The 16,522-nt window shown below is 36.8% G+C and overlaps 1 protein-coding gene across 1 annotated transcript in view; it reads left to right on the plus strand.

The window, feature by feature from the left end:
* Nucleotides 1-1,311: 1,311 nt before the first annotated feature.
* The window catches only part of LOC111052210 (tyrosine-protein phosphatase non-receptor type 9), a 70,472-nt gene continuing 55,261 nt past the window's right edge, over nucleotides 1,312-16,522 (plus strand). Inside the window, exons 1-2 of the mRNA XM_039435821.1 lie at nucleotides 1,312-1,355; nucleotides 4,996-5,256. Coding sequence (XP_039291755.1) covers nucleotides 1,323-1,355; nucleotides 4,996-5,256 — 294 coding nt within the window. The 5' untranslated portion in view covers nucleotides 1,312-1,322. The remainder of the gene's footprint in view (nucleotides 1,356-4,995; nucleotides 5,257-16,522) is intronic.

The raw sequence follows: 16,522 nt of genomic DNA on the forward strand, positions 1-16,522 counted from the left end.
ATACACAGGAACAGTTCTCGAGTTTTTTAGGAAGTCAGGAAAAATGGCAGATCTCAGGCAGTCATTAACTACTGTAGCAAGGGGGTCCACAATAACATCCACCACCTCTCTAAGCATGAATACAGACATGCCATACACATCAGGGCTTCGGGATGGCTTGAATGAACGAATAATCTACATCAGGGCAGGCGGAGTGATGGGGCGGAAGAAACACAGACGAGCATTTAATGGTGGAACTCGTGCAACTAGCAGCTCAACTGGATCACCAGCAACTGTGGGCAGATCTTTCACGATGCTGTCAACCGACTCAACAAAAAAGTTTTTGAATGCATCAGGTCTCACGAAATCAAGCTGTCTCCTTGGCAAGGACCGATGTGAGTTTATCACATCCCATGCTGCCTTACAGCGATTCGGTGCATTTTCAATCTTTGCAGCAGTTACCAGCTTCTTAGCCTGCTCAATGTTCTTTTTTGACCGAGCGAAGTGAGGTCTAAGATTCAAGTCGACGGTTTGGCATTTCTATTAATGTTCAAATGTTTGAATGTTTATATGTTGCGCATTTACGGCGAAACGCGGTAATAGATTTTCTTTAAATTTGATAGTTATGTTCATTTTTTAATTGCGCGTCGACGTATATACAAGGTTTTTGGAATTTTTGCATTTCAAGGATAATATGAAAGGAAAAAGGAGCCTCCTTCATACGCTAATATTAGAGTAAAAATCAGACTATAGAATTATTCATCATAAATCAGCTGACAAGTGATTACACAGATGTGTGGAGAAGCCAGTCTTTTGCTGTATTTCCATAAGGTCGATAGTTTCAATCAGGTACTTGTGGATGATAATACTGCGTGAGGTCTACTGTTCACAGAACTACTAGTATAAATGGATTTGGCACGTCGGTATCTCTCCCTGCCGTCATCGTTGCCATGTTCAGAACTATCCTTCAGAGCAAGCAGGGTCCCATAATTTGAGTTCGAGATACTCCCAATTCCGCCTAGCAACATATTTCGAGTTCCGGATATTTCCAATTCCGCTGTCTGACAAATATTCGGAGTTCCACCCTGCAACAGTTTTCAAGCATAGGACATTTAACATTGATATTTTGAGTTCCAGATATTTCCAATTCCGCGGCCCCACATGCATAAGTCCTTTCTGTGGGTAATAATATAGTTACTGTACTTGAGCGTCTGTACCGGCCTTAAAACGCGCATAAACGGCTACACATTGCCTCGCCGAGGCTTGTGGGTGAGGCTGCCTCGACATCATCACAAATCTGTTGGCCCGTGGATACCCTGCTTAATTCTAGTTGTCAAAGTAAAATGGCGGCTGCTTTAACAGCAGATGAAGAGCAGGTAAATAAATATTATGTTTTCCTGATTATTTCAATAAATTCATGGTTTTGACCAATTTTTTTCAATTTAGTATGTTATCAAGTGCGTGCTATTCATCCTCATGCGTTTATTAATCGTGAAATAATCATAGATCGATCTGATGTCTGCGGGTGTAAGACGTGACTTCCCTTCAATAAAGTGGTTGTATTTTTATTAATGAATTAATCAAACTTAAAACATATTTTGAATTTTGTTAATTTTTTATGGAATTTAGATAGTTCAAACTTCAACACTCAGGCGATCGAATTAGCTCATCAAAAATAATTATTGTTTATATTTATCAATTTTGTTGGCACTGAAACAGTTAGTTTTTTGTGTAATGTACCGTAACTCAAAGAAAAGTTTCCAAGTGTTTTAATTTCTCATTGTGTGTTGAAATAAGGATCTTGATTGATGATCTGTCTTTTTGATCAATTCATATTTGCATTGTATTGTGATCTTATCAGAGATGAAGGAAGCCAAACTTAACCTATAAATTAGTAGGAAGCATTTCGTGCATTCAACTTTTGAATTATTGTTGGATTTGTGATAAATTTTGAACTCATGTTAGTTTTTTTCCAAGATCATTCATATCTATCTGATGTACCAGTGTTAGAGAAGGTTGTTATGATGTTATATAACAATATCCTGTAAGTACTATGCTATTTCTATAAGACAATACTGCGTTTAGCCTTGTTTCTCTGTTTTCTCTCTTAAATCTCAATCAATAAAATTCAATGCTTTTTTCTTCCATCTACAAACAAGTTCAAGTGGTTCTTTTATATTTTTTCAACGTAAGATTTGCTTTAGAATTTGCTAAATAAATTAATTCATGAATTTAGGTAACAAGTTCTACCTATATCATCCTGTTTCATCTGTAAATGTCATAGATTTATCCTCTTGATCTTTATATTTGGGAATCAAACATGTGCGTATTCTGGATTTGCTTCCAATTTATATACTTCATCCACAGCTGGTTCAAATTTGGATTGTCTGCTTTCACGTATTTGTAAAACTGTTCCAGGATTCTAAAGCCAAGTAGGAATCCATTGGCCTACACTTGTTTGCCTTGAGTGTGTAAACATCAAATCATGTGGTGTTGAAATAAATTGGTTCACAAAGAAGTGATCGTATCTAATTTAATGTAGAGCATTAGGGAGGACCTGTTCCCACTAATTCAATTGAAGTCCTCGGCTTTTCATTGCTAGTTCTATTGTTTTCCATGTAATCCCATTACATCTTTTAACTTGGCAGTTTTGCTTTGCTGGGCAGTAATAGTATAGCATTGATTTTTATGGGAGTGCTTATAAATTTAATACTGCCAATGTGAACACTCCCATAAAAAGAAATGCATCTTATCTGCCCACCAAGCCGGGCTTTTTTAGCTGTGACCTGAAGTGGTTACTCAAAGCATGATGGTGTGGCGAAGATATATTGATAGATATACTTCAATTGTGACTAGGCTTGTCGCCTAGGTAGAGTGTATAATAGAAGATAGCTCAGTGTGATTCAAGCATGCATGAATCTAAATGCATGTCTCTATCCTACCTTTGCTTCTCCAATTTCAATTCAAATGCTATTAAATTCTCTAAAAATCTTGAGTTCTTATGTTGTGGCATATTTGAATAAACACATTACTTTCAACTCACTCAGCTATCATCTCTGAAATCCTTCACCTTCGCCACTCCACTATGTTTTCACCCTAGCATGTCACCTATCTAATTCTCTAATTAACTTTTCTATGTTATTGTTTTCAGACATTGTGGCAGTATAGTGATTTCTGTGAGTGGCTGTAGATGTTTAGAACATTATCTGAATTGTTAATATAAGCGCACATTGAATCTATTTTTAAATTACAATGGCATTTCCTTCACAATGCATGTCTACCTTTTAATTAGAATCAATTCATTCTTCCAATATAAACTCGACTGAACACAGCTTACTCTGTTCTATTTAATTTTCACTTATGTAATTTGAGGAGGAAATAAATAAATTTATTCATTCAAATCAAATTTAAGTCTTCTCATTCTTATAATTACACAAAACAATCACAATAAATTAGTTGGCATTCTAGATAAGCCTTATTTCAAATCAATAATCACTTGGTAAATAGGCCTATTTGTCATGACAAAAATTTATTGATCTTGATAAGATCAGAACTATTTCAATGAATAGCACAAAATTATATTGTTATAGGCAATTTTCACTTGAAAATAATGATTTTTGGGTCGATATTAGATTTATAAATGTTTGATCAACTATGTAGAATACCTGAGTTTTTCACCTTTTCTAGATACATTGTTTACATTTTCGTCTGCCTCAAATTCATCAAAAATATTGTTGATTATTATGAATTAACTATCAGTCAGCACCTGGTAAACATTCTTCTTCTTCTTCGCCTCGTTCTTCTCTCTCTTTCTCCTCTTCTTTTTCTCCTTGTCCTTGTTCTTCTTTCTCTTTTTCTTCATCTTCTTCTTTCTTGTTTTTTCTCCTCTCGTCTTATTATTCTTGTTTGTCTTTTTCTTCCTCTTCTCCCTCTCCTTCATATTCTCCCTCTTCTTCTTCAACCCGTAAACGATTATAATTATTTCATTATGCATTGAACAAGGGCTATGTGAGTTTATTAATCATGTAGTAGAGCATGCAATTAATAATTCAACTTGAGTACAACTTGAATTAATTTCTCTTCACTTTCCACATCTTTCAGTAGAATAGCTGACATACCCATTGCCGCCCTCGCACCCATAGGCTAGTTACACACACATCGATTTTTGGACGTACGATTTTTTGCCGTCCTTATAAACTCTATAAGATCGATCAGATGATGTTTGTCAAGCTACGTTGAATTTAATAGAATTCAAAAGGACGGCAAAAAATTGTACGTCCAAAAATCGATGTGTGTGTAACTGACTATAGACGTTATCAATTCGTCAGGTGTGTTGAGAAAATATTAATTAATCTATTCTCTATTAAACTATTCTGACAGGGCTACTTGAAGTGTTTACTTAATTATTATAGAAATAACTTGTACACCCTTCTAACTTGAAAGTGTAGGAACGGCACAGTATGAGAGACTACCAGCGTGACATAGCTTCACCAAAAATAACTACTAGGACTATCAGCTTAGGTCAATATTGAAACTTCAACTCCCTATACCATGGGATATCTTCTTATGCTATCTCTTCTCAATTTTGATATCTTCTTATGCCTAATTATTATTAAACGCAAATCCTAATCAAATGCCGTAAATCACCCCAAAGACTTAGTGGCAGAAGTCTTCGGGGTGATTTACGGCATTTAATTAGGATTTTCGTTTAATAATAATTATTCATCAATTAGCATTTGAACAAATGCAATTTCTAATTTATTTTCCTCTTATGCTATCTTTTCTCTATTGCTATTCCAATTTCCATTGGGCTATTCTCGTGTGGTCGACTATAATTTATATCACAAAGGACATATTGTAATATTGAAGGCTATCTCTAGCTATTTTTTCTCTATGGTTGCTCTCATCGATTCCAATTTTCATCGGGATATTTTCGTGTGATTATAATTTCTACTATAAATTATATAGCACGTATTAATTGATATTATTGAGTAATTGAATTGATGCTCGTTGCAGGCCACGAAAAGCTTCATAGAGGTGGTGAACAAGTTGCGGCGTAGACGGGCTGGAGGGGTGTCGGCCTCGGGTGCCACTTGCGGCGGGGTGTCGTGGAACACAGCTGTCAAGTTCCTCGCCGCTCGCAAGTTCGACGTGGGCCGAGCCCTCGCTCTCTACGAGCAGCACGAGGCGACGAGGCAGCGCGAGGGACTCGTGCACTTGGATGCCACTCACGAGCCGCTCAAGAGTGAACTCAGCACTGGAAAATTCACCATTCTCGTATGTATACCATGTCAAGCAATACTAGAACATAATGTCGGCTCCACACTCTTGCCAAGTGCGTACAAATTACGACAATTCACCATACTTGTATGTATGTGTTATACAAAGTCGGCGTCACACTCTTGCCAAGTGCGTACAAATGACGACAATAATTCACCATACTGGCACAGAATACATACAGAAAGGTAACTTCCTATCTGACCTATACATTTTACATGGCACCAAGACCAACTTGAGTGCACCAAGGTCGCGCCATCTTGGTGGAAATTAAATCCACCGCTCATTTCAAAACATACTCAAATCGAAGCATTGTTACTTTTGTTAGTCATATTTTAAAACATATCATGAAATAACTCAAAAGAATAAATTTAAATCAATTCATCATAATTATCTAGGCTACTAATATTTGTGATACTATAATGTTGTATAATGAAGTTAAATGAAGATTCTTCTATAAATAAAGAATTCAAATGATGAATTGATTTAAATCGATCCTTTTAATTGATTTCATGGCATGTTTTAAAATATTAGAACAAAAGTAACAATACTTCGATTCGAGTGTGTTTTGAAATTAGCGTTAAATTTAATTTCCACCAAGATGGCGCGGTCTTGGTGCACTCAAGTTGGTCTTGGTGCTATATAAAATGTATGGGTTAATCAGTGATGGAAAATATTTCTTTAAATTCTGATACTAAAGTAAACGCAAATTGGAGAGGCGGGTGATGGTGGCACCATCTCTGAGTGAATTGGTAAATATCAAACTTTTAGTTGTATAATTATGTTATTCTAAATATTGAAGATGTGTCAATCATATGACAATCAGTATTGTGCGAGAGCTCGTAGCGATAGGTTGTGTAGCCGTTTAGTCTAGTGTAGTGAAAAGTGTATAGAAAAGTAAAGTCAGCAGTTTGTTAAGTTGAATACTCTTTAATTAGAACAAATTCGCGACGGATACATTTTTCGGATATCTATGCAAGCGAAGCAGAAATTTGTCGATTGTGTTTTCAACGAGGCCGTTTTTGTGAACCGCGCTTGCACGCGTGCGCGAGTGCTATTCGAGTGTTTCAGACAATATGTTTCGATAAACGCGAATAATGTCGGATAAACAACTAATCCGTCTACCCAAATTCTTGGTGCCAGAGTTTGAAGAAGAAGTAGAAGAAACTGTGCCTACGAAAATGGAGGAATCTTCTAATGCTGCTGATTGTTCATCAATTGCTGACGATTGTTCACCAGGTAAGTACATTAGAAATAACAAACTCAAATCAGCAACAGAGCAGATCCTATAAATGCTTGGAAGGAGACTGAGCTGAAGTGGAAGAAATCTGAGGAAGAAAAACAACAGTTAATCAAGAGAATTGAAAATCTTGAAGCTTTGTGTTGAGGAGGTAGTACGTCACTCAAAGCTACGGATTATCGAGAAAAAATCATCTTCATCAAACCAGTTTATTTATGAAACCGATGACGACACTCTAGCAGAAGAAACTGAGTGGGTTAGAGCTCGCAATAAGCGGTCTTCAAAGAAGAGGAAGCTCTTGAATTCCCTTCCGATTGATTCATCCCGTCATGACATTCAAAAGCAGTCAGATGTTGCACAACATGGATCATCAGTTGCAGAAAAGTTGCCAGCTAAGAGCAAAAAGATTCCACCCCTTCCACCAGTGATAGTGGAAAACGTAAAATCTTTTCAAAAAGTATATGAGGAGATAACAAAATTTGCCAGTAAGGAAACTTTCAATTTCGAAGTATTGACTGGAAATTCATTGAAAATAAATTTTCAGTCTGAAAAAGATTTCAGAGAAGCAACAAAATGGTTGAATGAAGCAAAATACTCATGGTACTCGTATGAGAACAAACAAACGAGACCAATAAGAGTGATGGCCAAGAAACTGCATAGCACTTGCCAACCAGAAAGCATAGTTGCTGACCTCAAAAATAGAGGATTCAAGATGATGAATGCTGTAAATAAATTAAAATGGAAGACCAAGGAGCCACTTGACATGTTTATTCTATCTTTTAGCACTGAAGAAGATGTGAAAAAAGTATATGAAATAAAACATATAATGGGATACAAAGTGGAGATTGATTCATTGGTTTCATCTAGATTAGTGCCTCAATGTAAAAAATGTCAAGGTTTTGGGCACACACAGAAATATTGTAACAGAGAGCCAAGATGTGTGAAGTGTGCTGGGAAGCACAGCACAATCAGCTGCACAAAACCGAAGGAGTCGGAGCCTAAATGCGTCCACTGTGGAGGAAAGCATCCATCAAACTACAGAGGATGTAGTGTAGTTGTAGACCTTCAGAAAATAAAAAATCAACGACAACGAAAAACCAATGTTCAGAAGACTGTTGAAGAAAAGAAACCCAACAAAAAGCCTGAAAAGGAGGAGCAGAAGGGATTGAACAACCAGCCTGCAAAAGGAGCATTCAAGAGCAGCACCTCCTCTATCACAAATCCGAACAAGAGCTACTCTGAAGCCGTGTCTTCAAAGAAGAAGGAAACACAACAAGAAAGTATGAGTAGTATCCTAAACATCATCTTGGAGAAGCTTATAAAACAGGAGTCGATGTTGACTGTATTTGAGCAAAGACTAAGTGAAATAGAAATAAACCAAAGTCATTCAATCTCTAAGAAGAAATGAGCCAGCAATTGAGAATAATGACATGGAATGCCAATGGCCTTCAACAGAGACAAGCAGAATTAATAGCAGTACTTCGAATTAAGAAAATAGATATATGTTTAATCTCTGAGACTCACTTCACAACCCAGTCATACCTGAGATTCAGAGGCTACAAGTTGTATCATACTTCTCATCCCCAAAATAAAGCTAGAGGTGGAAGTGCAATAATAATCAGAGAGGGTCTGAAGCATTATGAAAACTTACCTATTCAAACAGAATAAATGCAAGTGACAACAGTTACAGTGGAAACTAGAAGATTTCATTTCATTGTAGCAGCCATTTACAGTCCTCTAAGACACAATATAACCAATGAAGTTTACAAGAATTTATTCGACCACCTAGGAAACAGATTCATCATAGGTGGGGATTTTAATGCAAAACATATAAGTTGGGGCTCAAGATTGAACTCTCAAAAAGGAAGACAGCTATTGCAAGCTATAAATGATAGGCAATGCTCAGTAATGTCATCAAATACAGTCGAACCTCTCTATAATGAACCTCCACTTAACGAAATCCTCTACACAACGAATTTTTACCTCGTCCCATGATATTTCAGAGTTTTGGCTGCTTATTTACCTCTATTTAACGAATTTCGGACTTCTCAACAACAAATTTTTCTCTTTACTTACAAAATGTACTATGTGCAGGAAGAAGACGGTCCTTTTCAAGGAATTGTTTAGTTTCAGCAGAAATGTCAATAGACTGAAAATAATGGCAATTCAGGTAGGAAGAACATAGGGTGGTAGACAGTCAATAGGGGTTAAACACAATCATGTCGGAAATTGAATGCAAGTTACTGGAAATAGACTTTCAAGAACTTGTCATTCGTAGACCAGGTAGGTAAACGACTGGACTTTCCCATCCTTTCTTTTGCCACACATTTCAATCCTTGTAGAACTCGCCATTTATGAATGAAGGAACGGGAATTCTAGATTTGCCCATCCTCCCATCATTTGCTTTTCTCACACATGCCAATTTTGCTGGTTCAGTTACTGTACTCAGTTTCATTCGTGCCGTCAGTCTGTCGTGTTGTGAGAAAAATGTCAAAAAGAAATTGTTTAATTAAGGGTAGCAGAGAAAGTGGGTAGATAAAGGTGTAAAAAAACTGGATGTCGCAAAACAATTTGCTATACCTTCGAGTTCACTATCGACTATTCTAAAAAATCGGGATCAGATTTTAAAACAAAGTGTTTCTTATGATTTGCAAAGAAAGAAAACGAAGCTTTGTACATACATTTGATGATATTGATAACGCGATGATAAAATGGGTGACAGTAATGCGCGAGAAAAATCTTCTATTGTCAGGGAATTTGATCAAAGAAAAGGCTTTAGAATTTGCAGTATCATTAGGACACAGTAGCTTTAAGGGGGTAGCCGTCTAGTTGTCACCCCGACTTCTTGACACCAGGTCATTTCGGCCATAGGCGACTACTTGTACCCTCGTAAAAATATGCCATTGCCGTCAAGTTGTCCCCCCGACTACTTGACACCTACTGGACCAAAGGTGCCAACTAGTCATTATCGTAAACGACTACTTGACACCTCGCACCCTCGTGTCAGGGTGTCCCCCCGACTAGTTGTCACCTCCTTAGAAAGGAGACAAGTAGACGGGGATGGCTCAGGTCTACATGACACCTTGCAGGCTGGCGTCAAGGTGTCACCCCGACTACTTGTCACCTACAGAGCACCAGTAAGCACAACTTATACCCTCGCGGCGTAGGAAAGAGGAATCAAACAATTGAATTCTAAGCACTTCTGGTTCAGTAACATTTTCCCGTCAAACGCACGGTTCGGGAGCGGTCTTTGCTATTTTTAGGTCAAATTTTTTCGAGTTGGTTGAAAACAGAAAAAAATGAAAAAAACCCTTTTGATGACAACCAGATGTAGAACACAATTCTAAACACATTTTGTTCAGTTATATTTTCCCGTCATACACACCGTTTATGAGTAAATTGAGCATAATGCTAGGACAGTCAAATTTTCATCCATCAATGATATGGCAGATGAAGCTATCAGTCTGGTTATCAACTGAGGTATTTACATGAAATCTGGTAATTAATATGAGGATAAATAATTATCTTTATACACTTGTTTCTATACTTATTCTTGATTGCACCATGGTTGAAAAGGCTCACTCACAAAGACATGATGTTGAAAATATCTTATTATATCAAAATAAGGAATCTTAATGCCTTTTCATATAGAACTTGATAGTTAGGCTTCATTTTCCAACTTTCAAATGAAGAGCCAGCTGGAATGGTGATTTCTTGTGGAGGGTATAGGTTGTCGTGACCGTAGACGACTACTTGTACCCTCGTAAAAATATTTGTCACCCCAACTACTTGAAACCAGGTCATTTCGGCCATAGGCGACTACTTGTACCCTCGTAAAAATATACCATTGCAGTCAAGTTGTCACCCCGACTACTTGACACCTACTGGACCGGAGGTGCCAACTAGTCATGACCGTAAACGACAACTTGACACCTCGCACCCTCGCGACAGGGTGTCCCCCTGACTAGTTGTCACCTCCTCAGAAAGGATACAACTTGACGGGTATGGCTCACGTCTACTTGTCCCCTAAAAACCGGTTTCAAAAGGGGACAAGTAGTCGGGGTGGCACCTAGTCGCGTACCCCTTTAAGGCAAGTAACGGCTGGATAGAAAAATTCAAAAAACGGCATGACATCGTCCAAAAAGTGATATCGGGTGGAAGTGCTAGTGTTGATTACCCTCTTGTGAATTTTGGAAAGAGAATGTGCTCAGAAAAGTTCTAAACGATTATGAAGCAAAAGACATTTTTAATGCTGATGAGACTGGTTTATTTTTTAAATGCTTGCCCAATAAGACACTAACTTTCAAAACAGATCCTTGTTTTGGAGGGAAAGGAAGCAAAGAACGAATCACTGTATTAGCGGCAGCTAACATGCTAGGAACTGAAAAACTCAAATTGCTGGTGATTGGTAAAAGCAAATCTCCGAGATGTTTCCGTTCCGTCAAGTCTTTGGAAGTCGACTATGCATTTAATAAAAAAGCGTGGATGACAAGCGAGATTTTCATCGAATGGATGGTGAAGCTCGAAAAGCACATCTCCAAAGAGAAAAGGAAAATTACACTTTCCATCAACAACTGCCCTCCACATCCGCAAAACATCAATTCCAAATTAAAAAGTGTCACAGTGTTTTTCTTCCCACCAAATGTAACGTCGATACTATAACCGCTCGATCAGGGAATAATAAAAAAATTGAAAGTACAATACAGAAAAATAATTCTGAAAAAAATTGTCACTATTGTAGAGAACAATGAAATCATTCCTAAAAACATTATCAATTTGAGGGACTGCATCTCTGAATTGGCAAAAGTATGGACGAATTATGTTACTAGAACAACAGTTTTCAATTGTTTCTCCAAAGCTGGATTCAATTCGTTCACACATAATAATGATAATGAGGAGAGCTTGACTTTGGCTGAATTGAAAAAGCAATGGGACTTTCTATAAAGTTCAGGAAACTTAGTTGAAGTTCCACTTGAAGATTTTATTTTTTTGGATGAAGATGCAGCTGTTTCTGATTTCCCAGAAGACGAAGACATATACTCTAAAGTGTTCAAATGGGAAATTAAAATAAACTTTTGATAGATGATGACGACGATGATGATGATAACTGTGACGAACCTGAAGAGAAGAATCCGTCAGATCAAGAAGTTTTACAAGCATTCAAACTTATCAGGCGAGGATTACAACTGAAATATAGTGTACTAGACAACATTTTCGACTGTTTAAATAGATGTGAGTCGTTTATTGAATGTGATGTTTTTCAAATGTAAAATTCAGCAAAAAATAACTCACTTTTTCAAGTAAACCATTAGCAAATAGAAAAGTTGAGTTATTAGAGTACGGTATTTATGGTGAAGTTATTGACAATATCACAGTATCTTGTGTTCAATCTAATAGTAGTGTAAATAGTAGTAAAATAAATTTGGTGAATTAAGTTGAAAAATATAGCTCCACTACGAACAAATCAAGCTTTCTGGAAATAAATTGGTGAGTGTACTTTCTTATTACATTCTATAAATATTCAAAAAACATGTTTTATTATTATAAACAGCATGCATTTTCAAATTTCCATATATTGGCCTAATATGTACCCTAGCTACGTTCCCGATGTTATGTTTTATGTACCATATTCATTCAATTACCGCCCGTGATATATTATAAGATCCATAAGATCGTGCCAGTTTTCTTTACAGAACAACCTCTCAATAACGAATACCTCTCTCCAACGGATTTTTTCTCGGGATAATCGACTTCGTTATACAGAGGTTCCACTGTAGACGACCCACATATTGGTCAACTGATAGAAATAAATTACCAGATTTGATAGATTTCTTTGTAATCAGGAATTTATCATTAAACTACATGGAAATAGAAGATTGTGAAGACCTGAGCTCTGATCATACTGCATTGATCCTCAATGTGGTTGAAACCATGGTGATGAAAGAATGTAATTTGAGGCTAGTTAATAGGCAAACAGACTGGTCAGCATTCCAAGAATTATTGTGTATAAAAATAGATTTTGAGCTAGAAATTACCAAGGTCTTCTGGTTCACATTATCCACATCACATATTGGAACTTATCCATGAGAAGAGGGAAGTGAGGAAATGAAAACTCATTTGAATTTTCTAGCTAAGAAACTGTATTAGTAGCTATAAGAATGATATGATCAGTGAATATCTCAAAAACCTTACTACAGATAAGAACTCCGATTATTCACTCTGGAAAGCTACAAAGTACTTGGAAAAACCCTCAGTTCAAGAAACACCAATCAAAACAATTAATGGTGAGTGGGCAAGGAATAACGAACAGAAAGCTGAACGTTTTGCAGAATACCTGGAAAGTGTCTTTTAACCTCATCAATTCCAAGTTGGTGTAGAAGATGATGAGATGGGAATATCACAGGATATGAGAGAGATTCCAGCATTAACAACAAATCAGCTGATAAGTATTATCAAGACAACCAGTTGTAAGAAAGCTCCAGGATATGATCTCATTACTGGTGAAGTTCTGAAAAACCTACCAGATAGAGTTTTGAAAAAACTCACAGTTCTCATGAATGCAGCTTTGAGGATGAAGTATGTGCCACTGTCATGGAAGGTAGCTGAAGTCATCATCATGGTCCCCAAGGCAGGTTAACCACCACATGATGCATCATCTTATAGACCCATATCTCTATTACCTATAATGGCCAAGATCTTTGAAAAAGTTTTGCTCTCCAGATTGAATCATGTGATAGAGAGTGGACAACTAATTCCTGATCATCAGTTTGGATATAGAGGGAAACATTCAACAGTTCAGCAAGTCCATAGAATTACTCATGTAATTGAGAAGACTCTAGAAGAGAAAAAAATATTGTACTGCTATCTATTTAGACGTCGCTCAGGCATTTGATAAAGTGTGGCATGTAGGTCTAATTAAGAAACTACAAAAAGTTTTACCTCAGCAATATGCTTCATTGCTAAAATCTTACCTGTCAGACAGATTCTTCCGAGTGAAACAAGGTGATAGCTACTCAGGACTAACACCAATTAAAGCTGGAGTACCTCAAGGAAGTGTATTGGGCCCTACTCTGTACCTGCTCTACACCAGCGATCTTCCTGTGCCAGAAAATGACACTATTGCAACCTTTGCAGATGACACAGCTGTCTTAGCAGTTGGAGAAACTAATGAGGAAGCTACAAGTAAAGCGCAAGAAGCCATCAAGAAAATTGAGAAATGGACTAGAACCGGGCGGATTAAGTTGAATGAAAGCAAGTCCACGCATGTTGTCTTCACAAATAGGCATCATGTGTACATCCCAATAAGATTAAACAACAAAGAAGTTCCGTTTGCAAATGAAGCTACGTATCTTGGAATGACACTAGATGCAAAACTACGATGGAAGTCACACGTCGAAAAAAGAAAGAACTGGATTTCAAATACTCAAAAATGTACTGGTTATTGGGGAGAAATTCAAGCCTTTCAACCTACAATAAATTACTATTGTATAGACAAATTCTTCGGCCTGTGTGGTTGTATGGCATCCAGCTGTGGGGCTGTGCAAGAAAAAGTAACATCAACATCATCCAGAAATTCCAGAACAAGGTTTTGAGGAATGCTGTCAATGCTCCATACTTTGTCAGAAACTCGGATCTCCACAGGGACCTGCAGATGGAAGAAGTCGATGTCATGATCACAAAGGCTGTCAGAAACCATGAAGAGACTCTACATAATCATCAGGACATTCAAGCTCTACACCTCATTGACAACTCTAATACAGTGAGAAGACTGAAAAGGAAGAAGCCTACAGATCTCTTTTAAATGTAGTAAGAGTGATTCTGAAAGAAACAGTGCATGGGCATTGCTCACTTACACTGTGAAGGAGTGAATACCCCTTTAATGTCAAACTTTTACGTTGTAATTTAAGCCAGAATTGAACTGTTCATTAACCAAAGTGTTAGATTGCAGTCAAATTACAATAAAAAAATGACACTTTTCAAATCAGGTTTTATTTATGTTTTAGAGAAAAACAAACAAATACTCGTCACTTGTCCAATTACAACGGTTCAGTGAATGTTTGAATTGGTGCTACTCGTTTCTTATTTTTGATATATTTTTTTACTTTTCTTGTTATATAATTTCATTTCTCATAGTTGTTTGAATAAACATATTTTTAATGAGAAGTCAGATTATGATGACATTTCAAATGTAAACAAACACAAAGCAGACGAACTTTTTTACTGCTTGAAATTTACCAATTCCACTCATATATGGAACCACCATCACCCGCCTCTCCAATTTGTGTTTACTTAGCTACTTTTTAGTCGATACTTCAAATTTAGTCTTTTAGTGTGTACCTTGGATGTTGCCATTATAAAAATTAAAGAGGAAAAATTAAAACATTGATTATGTACGAAAACTAACATCTGTTAAATGCTGTCCGATTTTGTCCGTATACACTCCTGTAGACGTTGTGAGAAGTTGTCCATACTCCTCTGAAGCATTGCACGTGGCACCGCTCGAATTTTTTGTGTTATTGTTTCACTCACGGCTTTAAGGGTTCGTGATTTGTTCGAGTATACACGTGCTTTTAGGTAGCCCCATAAAACTAATTATTGACCCTTATTTTGTTTTCGAGAAAACGGTCGAACCGTCACTGTCAATACGAATCGTTACCTAACGATGCTGCGTGAATTTTTTCTGCCACAATTCAGAAGACGACATATCAACGTCAATACTGTATGTTTTCAACAAGATGGGGCGGACATGCCATACATCGAGAGCAGCTATGGCATTTCTAAGGCTAGTTTCACACTCATTCGGTTCGTTTCGTTTTCGGCAAATTCCGATAAGTGTGAAACGGTAATTCGGTTTGAATTCGGTACCAAATAGAAACCGCATAGAACCGAACGCCCCCTCGACACGAATAGGTTTCATTATATTCGAATTCGTTGCTAGGGAAACAGGAAAAAACAAAGTCTACACACCCTTGCCTTTTTTGTTTTTATTTAAACCTGATATCGTGATTATCTGTTTCAAAATTTTCCAAGTCAAAATCATATATGGTCAATTCATTCCTATTAGTTCACAGAAACATTTTTTCTCAATGAATAGTTTGCTAAAAAATATGAAAGATATAAATTAAAACTTATGGAGAATTTTTTTTTATTTTTCCACGAATATTACATGATTTCATCAATGGTGAGAAGAGATGATGTTTATATACCATGTGTCAAAACAAGGAACAAATTTTCAATTAAAAAAAAAATAATCTCTCTGAACTTCCAAAATTAACATAATCAAAAAGAAACTATTCAAATAATTCACAATTTTTAATAAACTTAAAATTTTGTTGTTCAAGAAATAACATCTTACAATTTAACACCAACTGTTATATTTAAATATACCAGCATGAACTGTGAAAATCCAAACACAGCTGTGTTCGAGAAGAAAATACCTAATTAGAACTGTACGAATTAAAACCTGACATGTATGAAAGCCTCATTCGTTTTCGGTAACGAACCGAACCGGAAACGAACCGAACCGAATGAAACCGAAAGCGTGTGAAGCTAGCCTTAGGCAGACCTTACCTGGACGGTTCATTTCGTTACGTGGAGATGTGGAGTACCCTCCTCGGTCACCGAGCAGTTTGTCAAGTTTTCAGTTCGTCAAGTCTGCAGTACCTCATGTTTTCAATTTGTCACGTATTCAGTTGGTCAAGTTCTTATTTCGTCAAGTTTCCAGTTCGTCAATTTCTTATTTCATCCAGTTTTTGTTAAATCAAGCTATCATTTTGTTAAGTTTCCAGTTAGTCAAATTCCAGTTCGTCTATTAGTTATGGTTATCAGTTCGTCAAGTTTTCAGTATGTACCTCAAGTTCTTAATTTGTCACCTTCTCTTTACATCAACTTACCAATTTGCTAAAGTTTCAGTTTGTCATGATATCATTTTGTCAAGTTTTCAGTTCATCAATTGTTTCAGTTCGTCGTATTTTCATTCCATCAAGTGCATCAAGTTTTCAGTTTGTTATTTTCTTATTTCGACAA

The sequence above is a fragment of the Nilaparvata lugens genome, chromosome 9 (assembly GCF_014356525.2).
Source record: "Nilaparvata lugens isolate BPH chromosome 9, ASM1435652v1, whole genome shotgun sequence".
Classification (NCBI taxonomy): domain Eukaryota; kingdom Metazoa; phylum Arthropoda; class Insecta; order Hemiptera; family Delphacidae; genus Nilaparvata; species Nilaparvata lugens.